The sequence below is a fragment of the Drosophila albomicans genome, chromosome X (genome assembly GCF_009650485.2).
Source record: "Drosophila albomicans strain 15112-1751.03 chromosome X, ASM965048v2, whole genome shotgun sequence".
In the NCBI taxonomy this organism is placed as follows: domain Eukaryota; kingdom Metazoa; phylum Arthropoda; class Insecta; order Diptera; family Drosophilidae; genus Drosophila; species Drosophila albomicans.
This window is the reverse complement of record NC_047627.2, coordinates 3,477,790-3,494,025: the sequence shown is the minus strand read 5'-3', so window position 1 is coordinate 3,494,025 and position 16,236 is coordinate 3,477,790. Positions and strand designations below refer to the sequence as shown.

The window sequence follows — 16,236 nt, the reverse complement described above, 5'->3', positions numbered from 1 at the left end:
GCATTTTTTCTATTTTGTAGTTATTAGTAAATCGCAGCAGGTCGATTCAAAAAGGGGAGACAACACAATAGCCTCTGGCACTGGCACTGGCACTGAAACTACCTAGCACCTGCCCTCCACAATATGGCATCTCACTCTCTTAGTGCTGCTGTCCCGCTCTGCTGGTCGCACGCAATCCAATTACAACAAATTGAGGCAAACCGAGTAGCCAATTGACTAAGTCGTATGATGATGACTGTCATTGTTTTTAATGCATAAACAAAATACACAACCAAAAGCAAAGAACAAAAATTCAAATTGAAATTTTAGCTGTGAGGATTGATGCGGGTGCAAGATCACGAGATCCACATAAATCCGAAGCGAAGCCAAGCCTTTCCATTGTACAATAGTAAATCGGCCTTGAGCATATGAGGATTATTTGGGGTTTTTTTTTATTGTTTTTCTAGTCATTTATTTGGGACTCATGATGATGTCGGTGCTGTCACCACAATGCACACATGACTCGCAGTCGTATTAGATAAGTTTATTATATAGAATAAATATAGTACGCGTGGAGGGCCCTAACACACAGCGAGCACTGCGAGCACCCATCATAAAGAAGTTAAGCAATTCAACTGTTTAAAGCATAAATTGCTTAATAGAGTTATACTCACTCGTTCGCGCCAATTGGGGGCATATAAAATGTGTCGCGTTTATATCATTTCTATTTCCACTTTTTTTCATTTTTGCTGTCGCACTACTATACAAAGTAACCGCCGTTTGATGAGCTGACTAACTGACTCAATGACTGCTTGACGGATTTACTTAAAATTGCAGTTCGCTAGGGTAGAAAATTGCACTCAAAGAGCGAACAAAATAAAAGTAAAAAAAAAGCTACTGTGAAATTAAATAATAAATTGCACACATAAAATACTTTTTTTTTTACTTACTTTTTATTGCATTTAATAAGCGTATTTCCCGAATTGCATGTCGCTGCCTTCAAAATATACTTTTTATTAGCCCAGCTCATTATCAATGTTCTGTCTAGAAAACGGGTTCGCAATACTCAATACTACACTTATGAAAGTTACAGTCGAGTGCGATAATATTCTAAAAATATACCAAGTTAATATACTAACAAATACTAAAAGAAGGATATAATATGTATATCGATATACTGCGACAGTCAAAATATATTATTCTAAAAATATACCAACATATACTAAAATATACCGAAGGGAGTAATTGGTATATTCATAATAAATTAAAAAATATATCAGATTGCCTACCAATCCAGCTAAAACCCGACTTTATAACATTTGTTTTGCTATATAAAATTGTTTCTTACATAACTTCAGGAATCATAAAGACTCTAATTATGTAAGTGTGTGCCAAAAAAATATAGTATTATTGTTAAAATATGTCAAATTAGTATACCAACAAATACTAAAATACACCAAAGTTTGTAATTGGTATATCAATATACTGCCACATTCAAAATATATTACTACCAAATTAATTTAAAATATGCCGAAAGGTATAATTGGAATATCAATTATACAACATTTGAAATACACCTTAGAGTACACAATATATCAGATTGTCTACTAAACCATCTAAGACCCGACCTCAAAAATAATAAATACTCATGTTAAGAATGCGTGTAACAAAATAAAAGGTTAAAGTTCTCGAGAACAAATTTGGGAACTTAGCTCAATGCAAATTATAATTATTTAAATGTATTGCTCTGTTCATAATATGATCAGAGAGGTCATTAACATTTGGTTTGACTATGCGCATTGCGCACATCAAACATAGATTATCTCATAAGTTATTACGCACTTTTTGAACAACTCGTACTTAAGATTTGCGCCACTTTCAATTGACTTTCATCAAAAACGATTATGACATTCAAATCGATAAGCGTTTCACAAATGCCCGCAAAAAAATCAGACCTCTAAGTGTCAAAGCATCGAACAAACGTCGCTTTCGATTCACTCTGTCTAGCAAAAGATAAACTCAAAAAAAAAAAACAAAAAACAAAAAGAATTATCAATCGCGATAAGAAGGGGAAATTGTGTCTAGAGTTCAGGGTCATGATATCTTCCGAAAAGTTCTATAACTATGTACTATTCTCAGAAAAGCCAAAGGCAGTCAGTCAGTCATATGGTTGTACTATATGTATTAATTATATAACGTTCGCATTATTAGTTGTCGCCTCCGTCATAAATTGACATTTGATGAATATCAATTAAGCGTTCATAAATAATTAGAACATTTGCTTGTATTTCGTTGCTGATGTTGTTGTTTTATTCTCTTCAATTCATTTTGTTGTTAGTGTTGTTTTTTTTTTTCAGTGAATTCGCAAATTGTGTGTTGAGGGGCTTTTAATTGCTGTTGAACAATCGAAAGCGCGGGGCGATGATCGTAAATCATATAGTATGTAGTATAGAGCATACAATATAGTATACAATTCCGTACGTAGACCCCAATAAACCGTCTGCCGTCTGCGGTCTGCGCCAGGCTCTTCAAATGTGGCCTGCCTCAATTATTCATACGCCGCGTGGGACCACGAATCCGGCTGCCTTCACCTACTTAACATGCGTATGTAATCATATATGTGTACGACGATGTTATAACATTTCGATTCCAATTTTTTTTTTTTTTTGCGCACTTGTGTGCTTATCAAATGGCAGTCCAAACGTTCACCCAATCCGGCCAATCTCTCTAGCTCTTAGCTGTTAGTTGTTAGCTGTTAGCTCTTAGCTAACCAAGTCCAGGGGCCGACACGCGTCTTTATTATTGTTGCATTCTATGTAATTGTATTTCGGTTTTTTTTATCTACGACACTTTTTTCGACAATTCTGTGCGCTGAATTACGCATTAAGTGACTTAAGCGCTATCTGAGATCAAAGTTTGCGACGAAGCAAGCGAGCAGGTTCGTTGGTTGGTAGGTTTATTGCCTCCCTCTCTAACAATACCCCATGCTAGCGATCGAGTTCGGTTTTTAATGTCTCTGGGCCCAAAATACCTCGTAAAAATGCCAGGCAAATGAATGCCGACGAACGCATGCGCGATTCACGTGAACCAAAACGACGACACGACCAAAACGAAGACGACGACGATGACGATGACGAACAAAGGGGATCGAGAGTGTGGAACGTAAGAGGCTGAATGAGGCACACAGCTGACGGACGACGGCCGGCGATCGATCAATAGAAATACAATATACCATATATCCGACTGCACTCAGCGAAATCAAACAATATTTAGTATCTTAAGTAGCTTTCTATTTGCTTTACTTTACTTCAGACGACAAATAGAAATTGTTGCGATTGTCAATACTAATTGCATTTAATATACAAAAGAAACAGACTCTCATTATAATCTATAGAAAATTAACCATTTTATTGTATTACAAAATAATTTAAATACTAAAATAGTTTGTTATTTTAAATACATACTTACATTTTCGTTATTCAAATAAATATTCAATATTTGAAGTATTTTTCTTTTTACTTTAAATGCATTTAACGCAATTTAACAATTCATTTTTAAATTAAAAATTCAATTTATAAAGTATTTATTCTTAAGCCAATTAAGTATTTTGTTGTATAACAAAATAATTAATGTACAACGATTTTTTACATATTTTAAAAAACAATGTATCTATTAAAATAAATATTAAATACTAAGAGTGTTTTTCTTAAGAGTTTAACAATCGTTTCGCAATTCAAAATTAAGTAATAACAATAAATATAAACCATATAAAATATCTTAGGAAATACACAAAAAAAAACCAAGTAAGAAAGTTACAGTCGAGTGTGCTCGATTAAGAGCTACTCGCTACCCATTTTGAATAAAGGCAAAACAGTGCGGTATTATTCTTTAATGAATATACCACAAAAATAATAAAATATACCAAAGGCTATATTTGGTATTAAATTCAAAATATGCCAGATTGCAAGCCAAAGAGTCGTAGTTCTTAAATAATTTTTAAATTTTTTATGTGATCGTAAACTACTAAAATTCTTTCTTATTTTAAATACATAGCTAGTACAAAAACATTGTGTTTTTTTTATAATAAATATTAAATAAGTAGAGTGTTTATTATTATTTTTTTTGACATTTATTACAACTCATATATAGCATTTAACAATTACTTTTCAATTCGGAAATTAGAAATAATGATAAATAGAATCTGAAATTAGCAAATCAAACAAAAATGTAATATTCATTATAGATTTCTTGAATCAAGTTTTTAAGCTATATATTTCCATATTATAATTTTTCCTAATTCCTAATTTGAAATTAAAATTTAAATGTAAAATCCGTCAATAAATTCCACTAAGTAGAAATAGAAATTTCAATTGATTTCAAGCCACATCAAATACGGAAGCGGGAAATCAAGTCTCCGCTTGATTTCTTACCATTTTGGCTTTCAAGTTACAACTATAAAATATTTTTGCGCAGTGCATAGGTTTGTTTTGAGCAAATGTTTATATGTTAATTGTTCATTAAGTGTTGAAATCAAATTAAGTATTTCCATTTTGCACGTTTGTTCGCTCGTCTGGCTCGCTTTTATTTGCGTTTATTTTTAGATCGGCTGGCGCATAATATTATTAATGTTATACTATGTACGTGGTTGAATGTTCCAGTCCAGTTCGAAGTTGTAACGCTGTCCAAATACATTGTTTATGTTTTGAACTTGTACGATGAACCGTCTACGTTGCGTATGATTAATATTGCGATGTGTCAAGCGGGGGAAAGACAAATGGGGTTGTGTTTGAACTTGAGACTGGATTTTTGATCAAGTTTCTGGTTTAAGCTTTTTTTTGTGTTTGTGTGTTTACATCATTCCCAACAGCTGATAAGCTAATCGAAAAGGATAATTGAGCTGCTGCGTCGGCGGCGGAAATGTGCGATGTGGGAGAACTGACCCAATGTTAACTCAATGTCTGTGAGTGTATGCTTAGTGTGTGTGTGTATGTGTGTGTATGTGTGAAGTAGACTGGTATGCAATTAGTTGGCAATCGGCGACGTCAACTCGAAAGTGTGAGAATCTTGAAAGGGTAATTAGCACATTGGAGTACGTCGTACGTCTTTGCTGCATGGCCATTGTTGTTGCTACATTTTACGTGTTTTTTTTTTTTTTTTGGTTTTGGTTTTGTATAGATGCCATAAAAACTAATCAAGCACCTCACATCGCACCTCCACACATGCACACACACGCACACACACGCACAACAACAATAGGAACAGCAACATCTGTTTGTTGACCATGTCTGAAGTCGAGCAAACCAGACCCCAACTCTCGCAACTCGTACTCGTATAAAAGCTGATCAATCGCGGCTGCAAGTGCGCAGTCCGTCAACTCTATCAACCAAATCAAATCTCAATCTCGTGCGCAGACCGAACATTCTACTAGACCCGGCCTATATACAGAGTATAATCTATTGATCGTCAAGATCGCAATCAAATTTGCGGCACGGTTCATTTTATTTTCTGCGCGCGTGTTTTTAGTCCACTACCTTTCAAAAAACCAACAAAAAACCTAAATTTCAGTTCTCGGTTAAGTTAATTACGGCCGTGAGATAAGAAAACTAAACCTACACACGTCAATTTACGCACACAAAAAGTTTATGCAACATGCATTCATCGTAAGTGCTTTTTTTTATTGGAAACAATTCTTAAAATGGCAAAAAAAAAAAAAACAAACCATGAATTCGATATCGCTCATCAAAGTCACTCATACTCAAACTGAAATAAATCATCAACCCAAATACATTTCATTTATAGCATACTAACTGCCTTAAGCTGACACAAACTTGTTGTTTTAAACTTAATTTTAACGATTTGCATAGATTAAGCATTTAGATCTGAACATGTAACGATTAAATTTCCGCTTGACAAATTGTAAATCGAGTGATTTATGTTTAGGCCTTCGAAATATATTTATTCACACAAGCACACGCGAATGTTTTCTATTTCATTTTCCCCAATAATAATAATAATGATATTTTAATTAACTAGTTTATTAAACAATTTTTATGAGTTACTTTTTTCAGTTTACTTATGCGTATTTCATTTATTTGTGAGTTTGTTTTTATTTTATTTATTTCGTTTTGGTTTCTCGAGCGGCTTTCGAATTTTTCAGTAATTTAAAACATTTTACTAGCCTGAAAATATTATCAAAAATTACTTTTTCTTCCTTCTTTTTTTGAAATTTGAAACATGTTTCGAATATTAATTTTCTTTTTTGCATTTTAGTATATTTAGTTAATATTTATATTTTCTATATTATTATTCGAATTATTTAGAAAGGTTAAATGTTTTACTAGCCTGAAAGTATACTTAAAAATTACTTTTAAATTCCAATTCTGAACAAAACATTTTACCAGCATTTTGTATACTCAATATTTTTAAATTTAAGTACATATATTTATTTACTATTTATGTGTTCAATATTATTGTTAGGCAGTTTCAAGTATGCGCTGTGTCTTTTACAAAATTCGAAGTAAAACATTTACTTTTTTATAATCTTGCATAACTAATTGTATATAATATTATATTCAATGTAAAATAAATTTGCTCATGCTTGTAATATTTCACTGCAAAAGTGAATAGAAATAGAAAACCTTCGGAGACGCAACTCAAAGTTAGTATTAGTTGTAAAAGTGAGAATAAAATGTATTTCCGCTTTTATTACCCCGACGTATACTTAATATTAGCTACTGCGTTAGTCCTTGCATTTGCCTGCTTAAAATTATACTCGCTTTGTAAGCCTGAGAGTAGTATTAGGTATTAGTATTTCCTCATGTGACTTTTATTTTTCAAATGTGTCAGACACGACAGATGTGCATGCACATGAGGCAAGGCACGCGAGCAGCTCTAATTAAATAACGATAACTGGCTGGAATAGTGAGTAGGTGGATTTAATTTTCTAGTATTTTCTCGACTCTCTCGGCTGGGGGACTCACTGTAATGCAAATCGAACTTGAGAGCTGACACACACACACACACACACACACACACACTGCACACTGCAGTACAATGTATTTCTAACGACAATCGGAGAGCCGATTGCGATGACGTTGAATATCAAACTGAAAACAAAAACAACAAAAGCAGAGGCAGAAACGTTGACGTTGTGCTTTAATCTATGCCCGGCATCGGGCATTTAGTGATGTGACTATAACGCACGCCCTCCGATGCGAGTGAACTTCATAAATAACGCTCGCTAATGGCGATAACTGAATGAAAAGTAATCGCATAAAAATCTGAAATTAATTCAACTTTGATTATGCTCAACCAAAGTGCATAGCATACTTTCGAGCGTCGAACCACAGTCAATAAAACAATATTTCAATATGCGTGACACTCTACTAAGGATCAATATCCATGTAGATCTATTGAGATTGAAATATTACTAACAATTTCTCATAAGGTTTCGCGCTTGTCTTTGAATTCATTTACATGCAATTAATGGGAGGGCAATGGAAACACGTTTAATTTGCACACAAGGTCGTAATTAATATACAAACAATTTCTGTTGTGTGTTGGTTTTTCAATAGTTCAAGCTTCGTAAAATAAATTGAAATTATTATTAGTCTGGAAAACCAGACTTGATAAAAAATTAAGTAAATAAATAAATATTTGTAGAGTTCAACCATTCAATTATTACTGAAAGTGATTCAAGCATTCAATTATCACCGAAAGTATCTGCCTGTATTAATATAACAGTATTTTCTTAATTTATTCGATTAACTGTAGAAACATTCGATTTTTTATTTGCATTTAAAGATACAATTGCGCAGCTTAAAAGTAAATGTTAAATTTTGAAAATAATTACTTTACTAGTATCTTAAACGATAGTGAGCTATGCGAATATCGTAGGTGAAGTGCATCGAAAGTTGCACTTGTATCGAATACGATATTGCACCAATGAATTTGCGAATATCGTATGTGAACTGCAACGCATAGTGAGAGGTTATACTTAATGTTTGCTTTAATATAGTTTACGATATATACATATACATGTATATACATATATATGCGAATATCGTATATGAAGTGCAGTAAAAGATACACTTGGATCGTTACGGTAGTGTACTAAAGAATACTCTAATATCGTATGTGCAGCGAAAGTTGCACTTGTATCGAATACGATATTGCACAAATGAATATGCGAATATCGTATGTGAGTGAGAAATGAGAGGTTATACTTAATATTTGCTTTAATAGGGTGTACGATATATACATATACATGTATATATATATGCGAATATCGTATATGAAGTGCAGTAAAAGATACACTTGTATCGTTACGGTATTACACTAAAGAATACTCTAATATCGTATGTGCAGCGAAAGTTGCACTTGTATCGCATACGATATTGCACAAATGAATATGCGAATATCGTTTCTGAAGTGCAGCGAATAATGAGGTCTCTATGCTGAATATCGTTTGCGCAAATTGGTAAGGTAATTATCTCTTATGGGATATGCTCTTGTTTCTTTGTAATTCATGACTGAAATAATATGCGTCTACGCATTTCTAGAGCAGCTACTACTCTTTATCGTCTACGATAATCGCATGCCGGGCTGCTTACTGCTTACTGGTTACTGTTTTCTTGTTTTCTTTTTGTTTTTTGTTTCTTGTAATCGCATTCGCAATGTCAGCGAGACGTGCTCACCTCTAGCCGGAACCGGGACTTTTGCTGCTAGCTGCCGATCATGCAGCAGCAGCAGCAGCAACAGCAGAAACAGAAGAAGAAGAAGCAGCAACAGCAACAGCAGTAATAGAATGAAATACAGCGAGGCGCATGCGCCAGAGCAGAGGCTTTGTCGACAGCGACTGCGACTGCGGCAGAGGCAGCGGCAGCGACGTCAAAGGCGGAAGCAACGACGCTGACAAACGCTGCGAAACGCTGGCGTCGCAGTCGCCGTCGACGTCGCAAATGCTTTTGTTATTGTTATGCGATGTTCTTGCTTAGTTTGTTGTAAATACGAGTAATAGTAGCAGTCAGTAACAGCAACAACAATAACAACAATTGTTGTTGCTGCTGCTGCTTGTGGCTGCGGCTGTGGCTGCTGCTGTTTTCATTTATTCATTTTTTTTTTTTTTGTTTTTGTTTGAAGGGGGCGAAATTTTAGTTTGTCGTTATAAATTGAGTTGGAATAAAGCATTCCAGCTTAGTCGTGTTCCAGTAACGGTTCCGCGCGCACAACAAATAAAACCCAAAACCAACGAATTACATTCCAAATACAGAAAACCAAATCAAACGAAAACATATCCCCAAAAAGGCAACAAAGCAAAAAACAGGTGTGAATTGTGCTCAGCTAAAAAGTGCAGCAGGAATAAAACTAATAGTTTATTTTTCTCATTTTTCATTTTCATCTACATTTTATTTTTGGTGTTCATTCATTCAAATTCATTCACTTTCGCCGAACGTCTCTTCGTTGTCGTCGTCTTCGTCTTCGTCGTCGTTGCATTTAATCACATTAGTATGTCTGCTAGAATTTTGGAAGACTCGCCCAATGCGCGCATCAATAAGACGATCTTGGATCGCTATCTAGCGCTGCCCCTGGAGGAGAACATCGTCCAGGCGACATACGTGTGGATCGATGGCACCGGCGAGGATCTGCGCTGCAAGGATCGCACCCTTGACTTTATACCCTCAAGCCCAAAGGGTAAGTACAATACGACACTCACATATTCAAAAAAAAAAATACGCACAATTATTGGCGACCTTCGGCTCGGTTCCATTCCCCAATAATCTAATCAGAGGAAGCCAAGGAAGCTGCCAGACAGACGGCAAACGTCACAAAGCAAAAAAGTATAAAAGCAAGAGCTCGTCGGGTTATTAGGGTCTGGGAATTTTATTTCATTTTTTCATTTTTTTCAGTTTTTCTTTGTTGTTGTTGTTGTGCTTTTTGTTCAATGCGCTGCCTGCGTCTGATAATGCGATAAGTTGTGAAAGCGGTCAGCTAATTGATTAGGTTTTAATGAGTTTGCCTAGCACTCGCAGTTCGATTTGCGACACACACAACGAACGCACTTAGTATATAACATATGATCGCAATTGAACTCGTTGCACGTGTGCAGTGATAAAAGCAGATTATGCGCGCATTTGGACAACGCGGCGGATGCGTAATGTTATTGGCAACAAAGCGACGAGCGTCTAGATTATAGCACTCACTTTTGACAGCTTGATTGGCAAATGCGAATGCGAATGCGAATGCCAATTGCATTGAGCAACATCAACATCAACATCAACTCAACTCGGAAGTGTCAGAGAAAGAAGAACGGACTAGTGCATCAAAATGTTTTCCTAGCTGAATGCAAAAAAATAAAGATTGCATAGCATTTGTGTTGCCATGAAAAATGACTTAATGCGCACAATTACTAATTAAGCATCTCGCTTGATAACGCAACTGAGCAATCGAGGCAGCTGGTTGCCAGCTGCAGATGTACATATATACATTTTTATACATAGTCTATATAGACTAGATACCTAGATACCGAACACTCAATGTTCACACACTCTGCTCCAGATGCAGACAGACAGACAGACAGACAGACGGACAGACAGTTAGATAGATACTAGAAAGCTATATAGATAGGTGTGAAAAGTGTCAACACGTTTCATGCACTCAACAACAACAACAACAACAAGAACAACAAACAAAAGGCACAAACGAATTCGCGCATGCCGCACACCATGGCGTATGCGTAATATCTGCGATGTGAATCGCTATCACACGCAGCAGACGCGTGCCTGGGGGAAAAACTGCTGAAGCAACTGGCTATTGAACTTGATTTCCAAGTTCCCACTTACAACCTGTTTTTTGTTCAATTCAATTCGACATTGCAGCACAAATTGCAAACGTATGATGAATAATGCAAATACCATTAAAGGCTCGCAAATGCAATTGCAATTGCATTCAGCTTAATTCAAGCAATTACTACCATCGATTGTCAATTTGCTAGCCAACAAATCCTTGGCAGTAGAACTCTGTAGCTACGACTTACATATTGTAAATGAAAACGCAAGCTCAAGGTAAACGTCGACGTAGCAAAAACAAGTAAGAAAGCTAGGAAGAAAGCTGCTTGACTGTGAAATACCGCTACCCATTTTAAATTAAAGCTTTAAAGTGCGGTATTCTTCTTAAAATACCTATATACCGAGGGCTATATATGGTATATAAATATACTATTACATTTATAATACATTTTAAAAATACCTATTAAATATTCTTGAAAAATTCTAAAATATACCACGGCTATATATGGTATATCAATATACTATTACATTCAAAATACACATTCTTAAAAATACCTATTAAATATTCTATAAAATTCTAAAATATACCACGGCTATATATGGTATATCAATATACTACTATTACATTCAAAATACACCTTTTTAAAAATACCTATTAAATATTCTTGAAAAATTCTAAAATATACCACGGACTATATATGGTATATCAATATACTATTATCTCCTTATCATATAGACTCTGAAATCCAATGTTTCATGCAGACAGACGGACAAACAAATAGAAAGACAGACAGAAGGACTTGAGAGTATATACACTTTATGAGGTTGGCAATGTCTGCTGCTAGATGCAAAGCTATAATACCCTTCTATGCGACAGGTAGCGGGTATTAAAATACGTTTCTTTGGAGAAAGTTGATGCGAAGGCGGGAATTTGTTTGTGCCACACTATTAAAATGCATCACAAGTTGCACAGCAGCTCGACAAGTTGTCACCATATCATGATGATGATATGATGATCTATGAGATCTGTCGTTGGGTTGAGGCTTGGGTTGGGTTCGATTCACTCGCTTACCAGTTGCAATTGTTGTGTTGCGGTCGCGAAATTTAAATGCATAAATGCGCAATAACTAATTTCAGTCATTTGCATATTCAACACGAGCTATGCAATTATATATATATATACTTTATATATTTAGATATATTTGTTATATACATATATGCAATATATGGCATGAATGACTGGAAGACAGGAAATATCACTTGCTCAGCTGATGCTCTGAGGCGTGAAACTGACGCGAGTGCAACTGAAAACTGAAAACTGAAAACGGAAACCAATTACCACTAATTAATTAGAGCTATCGCATTTCGAGTGCAAATTGACCGACTAACTGACAAACGAGGCCAACAGATGGCCACAGATTATGCCGACCGACAGACAGTTAGATCATCGTCATCTCAAGTAAATCACACAATTTTCTAGGTCATGGTCATGAAGGTCTAGATCAGGGATCATAAATTATGTAAAATACATCGTTACAGATAAGAAATTCTTTAGAAAATGTTATATGAAAAACAATTGCAATTAAAATCTGTCTGCCTGTCTGTCCGCCTGTTTTAATGACTTAATCGCAGAGACTATAAAAGTTAAAGACTATTAAACTTGTTTTTTTTTATATACATATATATGTTTTAATTATGTGCCTATAGCAAATCTATGTAACATGCAAAAAGAGGCATCTCCGAATCATTCAAGTATATATGTATATTCTTGATTAGCATCAACAGCCGAGGCGATATAGCCATGTCCCTCAGGACTTAGCCTTAGTTGATAATTCGGCATATAGTTTGTGTTATCTATGGTATATTCTGAATGTAATATTATATTGATATAGCAAACATAGCATTCGGTATATTCTATAGTTTTTTCAATATATACTCTTCATTGTACCTTTCTTACTTGTTTTGTATTTAGAAAATCAGAATCTGCATTTTCACAGCAGTTACTTTTTTTTACTTATCAGCCTTTGATGATAATTTGAATACAAGATAAAATTTGAATATACATATTATGATGGCAAAAGAGTTTGTTCAATTAAAATTAGAAAGCTATGTCTCAATTTTAATACAGAATTAAAAATTAGGTTTCTTCTTACCACGAACTTTGGTGAAAAGTAGTATATATGATAATTCGTTTAAGATAGTTCCTAAGTTTCAACTGTCAATTATTCATTTTGTATATATTTGTTATTCACTTCAGAGTTGCCCATTTGGAACTACGATGGCAGCTCGTGCTATCAGGCGGAGGGCTCGAACTCGGACACCTATCTGTATCCAGTGGCCATCTACAAGGATCCCTTCCGTCGCGGCAACAACATTCTCGTCATGTGCGACACGTACAAGTTCGATGGCACTCCAAGTGCCACAAACAAGCGCAAGTCCTGTCTCGAGGTGGTCAACAAGTGTATCGATGAGCAGCCCTGGTTCGGCATTGAGCAGGAGTACACATTCCTCGACTTTGATGGCCATCCATTAGGCTGGCCCAAGAACGGTTTCCCCGGTCCCCAGGGTCCCTACTACTGCGGCGTTGGTGCCAATAAGGTATGTTTACCATAATCCATAATCCCTTTCAAGTCCCAGAATGAACTTATTATCATCGTTATTTCTTGTAGGTTTATGCTCGTGACATTGTCGATGCGCATTATCGCGCTTGTCTCTATGCTGGCGTCAAGGTGTCCGGCACCAATGCCGAGGTGATGCCAGCCCAATGGGAATTCCAGGTGGGTCCCTGCCTGGGCATCTCCATTGGCGATGACTTGTGGATGGCTCGCTTCCTCTTGCACCGCATCGCTGAAGAGTTTGGCGTAAGTTTCACCTCATCTGAAATACTTGCCACAAGGGTTTCATATTAAACGCTCGCTTACAGATTGTCGCCACTTTGGATCCCAAGCCCATGCCTGGTGATTGGAACGGTGCTGGCGCTCACACCAATGTGTCGACGAAGGTGATGCGTGAGGATGGCGGCATTCGGGAGATCGAGAAGGCGGTGGCCAAGCTCTCCAAGTGCCACGAGCGTCACATTCGCGCCTACGATCCCAAGGAGGGTCAGGACAATGCGCGTCGTCTCACCGGCAAGCACGAGACGAGCTCGATCAATGACTTCAGCGCCGGTGTGGCAAATCGTGGCTGCAGCATACGTATTCCACGCGGCGTCAATGATGATGGCAAGGGTTACTTTGAGGATCGCCGACCCAGCTCCAATTGTGATCCCTATTCGGTGGTCGAGGCAATCTTGCGCACCATTTGCCTCGATGAATAAGAGAACAAGAAACATCGAATTACACGAATTATTAGAATTCCATCATTCTGTCACTTGAACCGGACCCGGACTCGGAAAACTAGATGTAGGCCCCAAAACAAAACAAAAAAAAAAGAAACAAACAAACGAGTATAATTCAACGTAGTATAACTTCTTTTCTCTCGATCCTTAAGCAGCTCTTAAATGATGTCATGTATTTTTTTTTTTTTTTTTTTTTTGTTATTGTTGAGCATTGTTGTTAGGTTATAGTTATATTAACGAAACACCTTGAGCGTAGGTTTATCTTTATCAAGATGCAGAGATGAATTACTCGATCAAATCATATCACATACACCCACCAAAATCCTAACAATATACGATATAAATGTGAACACCAAAATGTAACAGAGAAAGAAGAAACAACCATAATTATTAATGATATTATTTAACTACATTTATGCCTAAAATACATACATAAATCTATATATTATATACTATACTCTTTAGATAAGTAAATGCACTCAAAAAAAAATTAATACGGAACTGTGTTTTTTATTTAAGCAACGGGAACAAAGTCCTCGGCAGTAGAAATGCATAAATAATGCATCTAACGATGTAACGAACCTTAGTGTTAATTTAATTTTTGAATAAACGCAAAGTTCTGCAATCAGCAAGTAGCGCCATCTAGCGGTCAATGACTTTTAACGTACGAATCCATTTAGTAATCGATAAATCGATAGCAAAAGATCGCTGGAAAATTAAAATAAATAAACGACATTTTCGATTTGATTTTTTTTTCTACAATTTTTATTTACTCGTATGTATGTATATATCCTTGTGATTTATTTATACTAAAATGTATATGAATCATTTGCATTTTGCATTCAATATTTTTCATTCTTTTTTTTTGTTGTGTTTTGTTTTTTTCTTTTCTTTGTTAATTTGCTGGCCGGAGCCTTGTTGTAAATTGTGTTGAATCGAAGTGTTGTTTGCTTGTTGCTTTTAAACAACGGTCCACGAAAATTGTTTGATTAGTTTAGTTATTAACACCATAATGGCATTTGTATGTATTGTTGTATTGTTTGTATTTTATGTATACGAGTACTACGTGTGTCTTCAACTTTATTTGGGCTTTATCGTTTATATAAATTTTGGAACAATTACAACACAATAGTTCAATAGTATTTGCTACAAATGTAATTATCATGTTCATTTGTAGAGTGTGAAACAAACTTTTCAAAATTGTCAATTCTTACATAGATAATATTCTCAGTGTATTTGTTGTGTGTGTGTGTGTGTGTAGTTGTATGTCAAGTAACAATAAACAAGGTAAAAAATCATCAACAAACATAAAATGAGAAAACAAGGCAATAATTGTAAATCAATACAAATTAATATAAAGTTGTTGTTGGAAGTCGAATTCATTTAAATATCGTATTATATTATATTATGTATATTTTTGTATTTTCAGTATACCATATGCACAAATTATATGCACTGTCATTACAGCAATTTTGCAATTAACAATAAACAACACAAATTGTTAATGAACCCGATGATGATTTTGTTTTCTTTCTTTTGTTTTTGTGGAAATTTCCGTAAGTGATTAATCAAAAGACACTTCACAAATCCAACTGAGGCTTTTAATGAAGTTTGCGATTGCGAACGCTGTTTATTCAAATATCGTATCGTACATATACATATAAGTACATATGGTAGTTAAGTGCTTTACAGAGATATGTTTGTCCATTATTAACTATTTATTTCGGTTGATGTAAATTCCTTTGTGTCAATGCAAATAAAAACTCAATATGATGTTTGTGCGCCATTATTAATACACAATGTTTGCTCTCTTTTGCGAATTGTTGATGCCACATACGAAATTCACTAAAATATTGCACTCTGCACTTTAAAGTAAGAGTAAAAGAGTGAGAGAGAAGAGTGCGCGCGAAAGAGAAGGAACTTTGTTTTGTGAATGTCGTTGGATTTCATTGTGGGAATGTGCGCTTCGAAGTCATCGGAAGCAAATCTTTGAATGGAATATTTTGCGATATTTTATTTGGAACACATTTCACGCGTTAATACTGACGCACATCTTCATTGGAAAGGGAATTCTCTACAATATATAAAATGCGATCTCTAATTTAGTACAAAAATTTGGAAGCTATTGCAAAA

The 16,236-nt window shown here is 35.3% G+C and overlaps 1 protein-coding gene across 2 annotated transcripts; it reads left to right on the top strand.

The window, feature by feature from the left end:
- Window positions 1-5,374: 5,374 nt before the first annotated feature.
- Window positions 5,375-14,597, top strand: LOC117570655 (glutamine synthetase 2 cytoplasmic). Of its 2 annotated transcripts, none has more exons than XM_034252439.2 (5): window positions 5,375-5,639; window positions 9,500-9,672; window positions 13,024-13,364; window positions 13,436-13,627; window positions 13,690-14,597. In XM_034252439.2, exons 1-5 carry the CDS (start codon window positions 5,629-5,631, stop codon window positions 14,080-14,082), a joined length of 1,110 nt encoding a protein of 369 aa, XP_034108330.1. In that variant the 5' UTR covers window positions 5,375-5,628; the 3' UTR covers window positions 14,083-14,597. The 2 variants fall into 2 exon arrangements, with proteins under 2 accessions (XP_034108330.1, XP_034108338.1); XM_034252447.2 differs by lacking the exon at window positions 5,375-5,639 and adding an exon at window positions 9,166-9,304 and having other exon boundaries at window positions 9,488-9,672.
- Window positions 14,598-16,236: the final 1,639 nt, after the last annotated feature.

Excerpts from the sequence above, each read along its gene's own strand:
- LOC117570655 (XM_034252439.2), top strand. Across the intron at positions 9,673-13,023 it reads TATACCCTCAAGCCCAAAGG|AGTTGCCCATTTGGAACTAC; the intron begins GTAAGTACAATA and ends TATTCACTTCAG. Across the intron at positions 13,628-13,689 it reads GCATCGCTGAAGAGTTTGGC|ATTGTCGCCACTTTGGATCC; the intron begins GTAAGTTTCACC and ends GCTCGCTTACAG.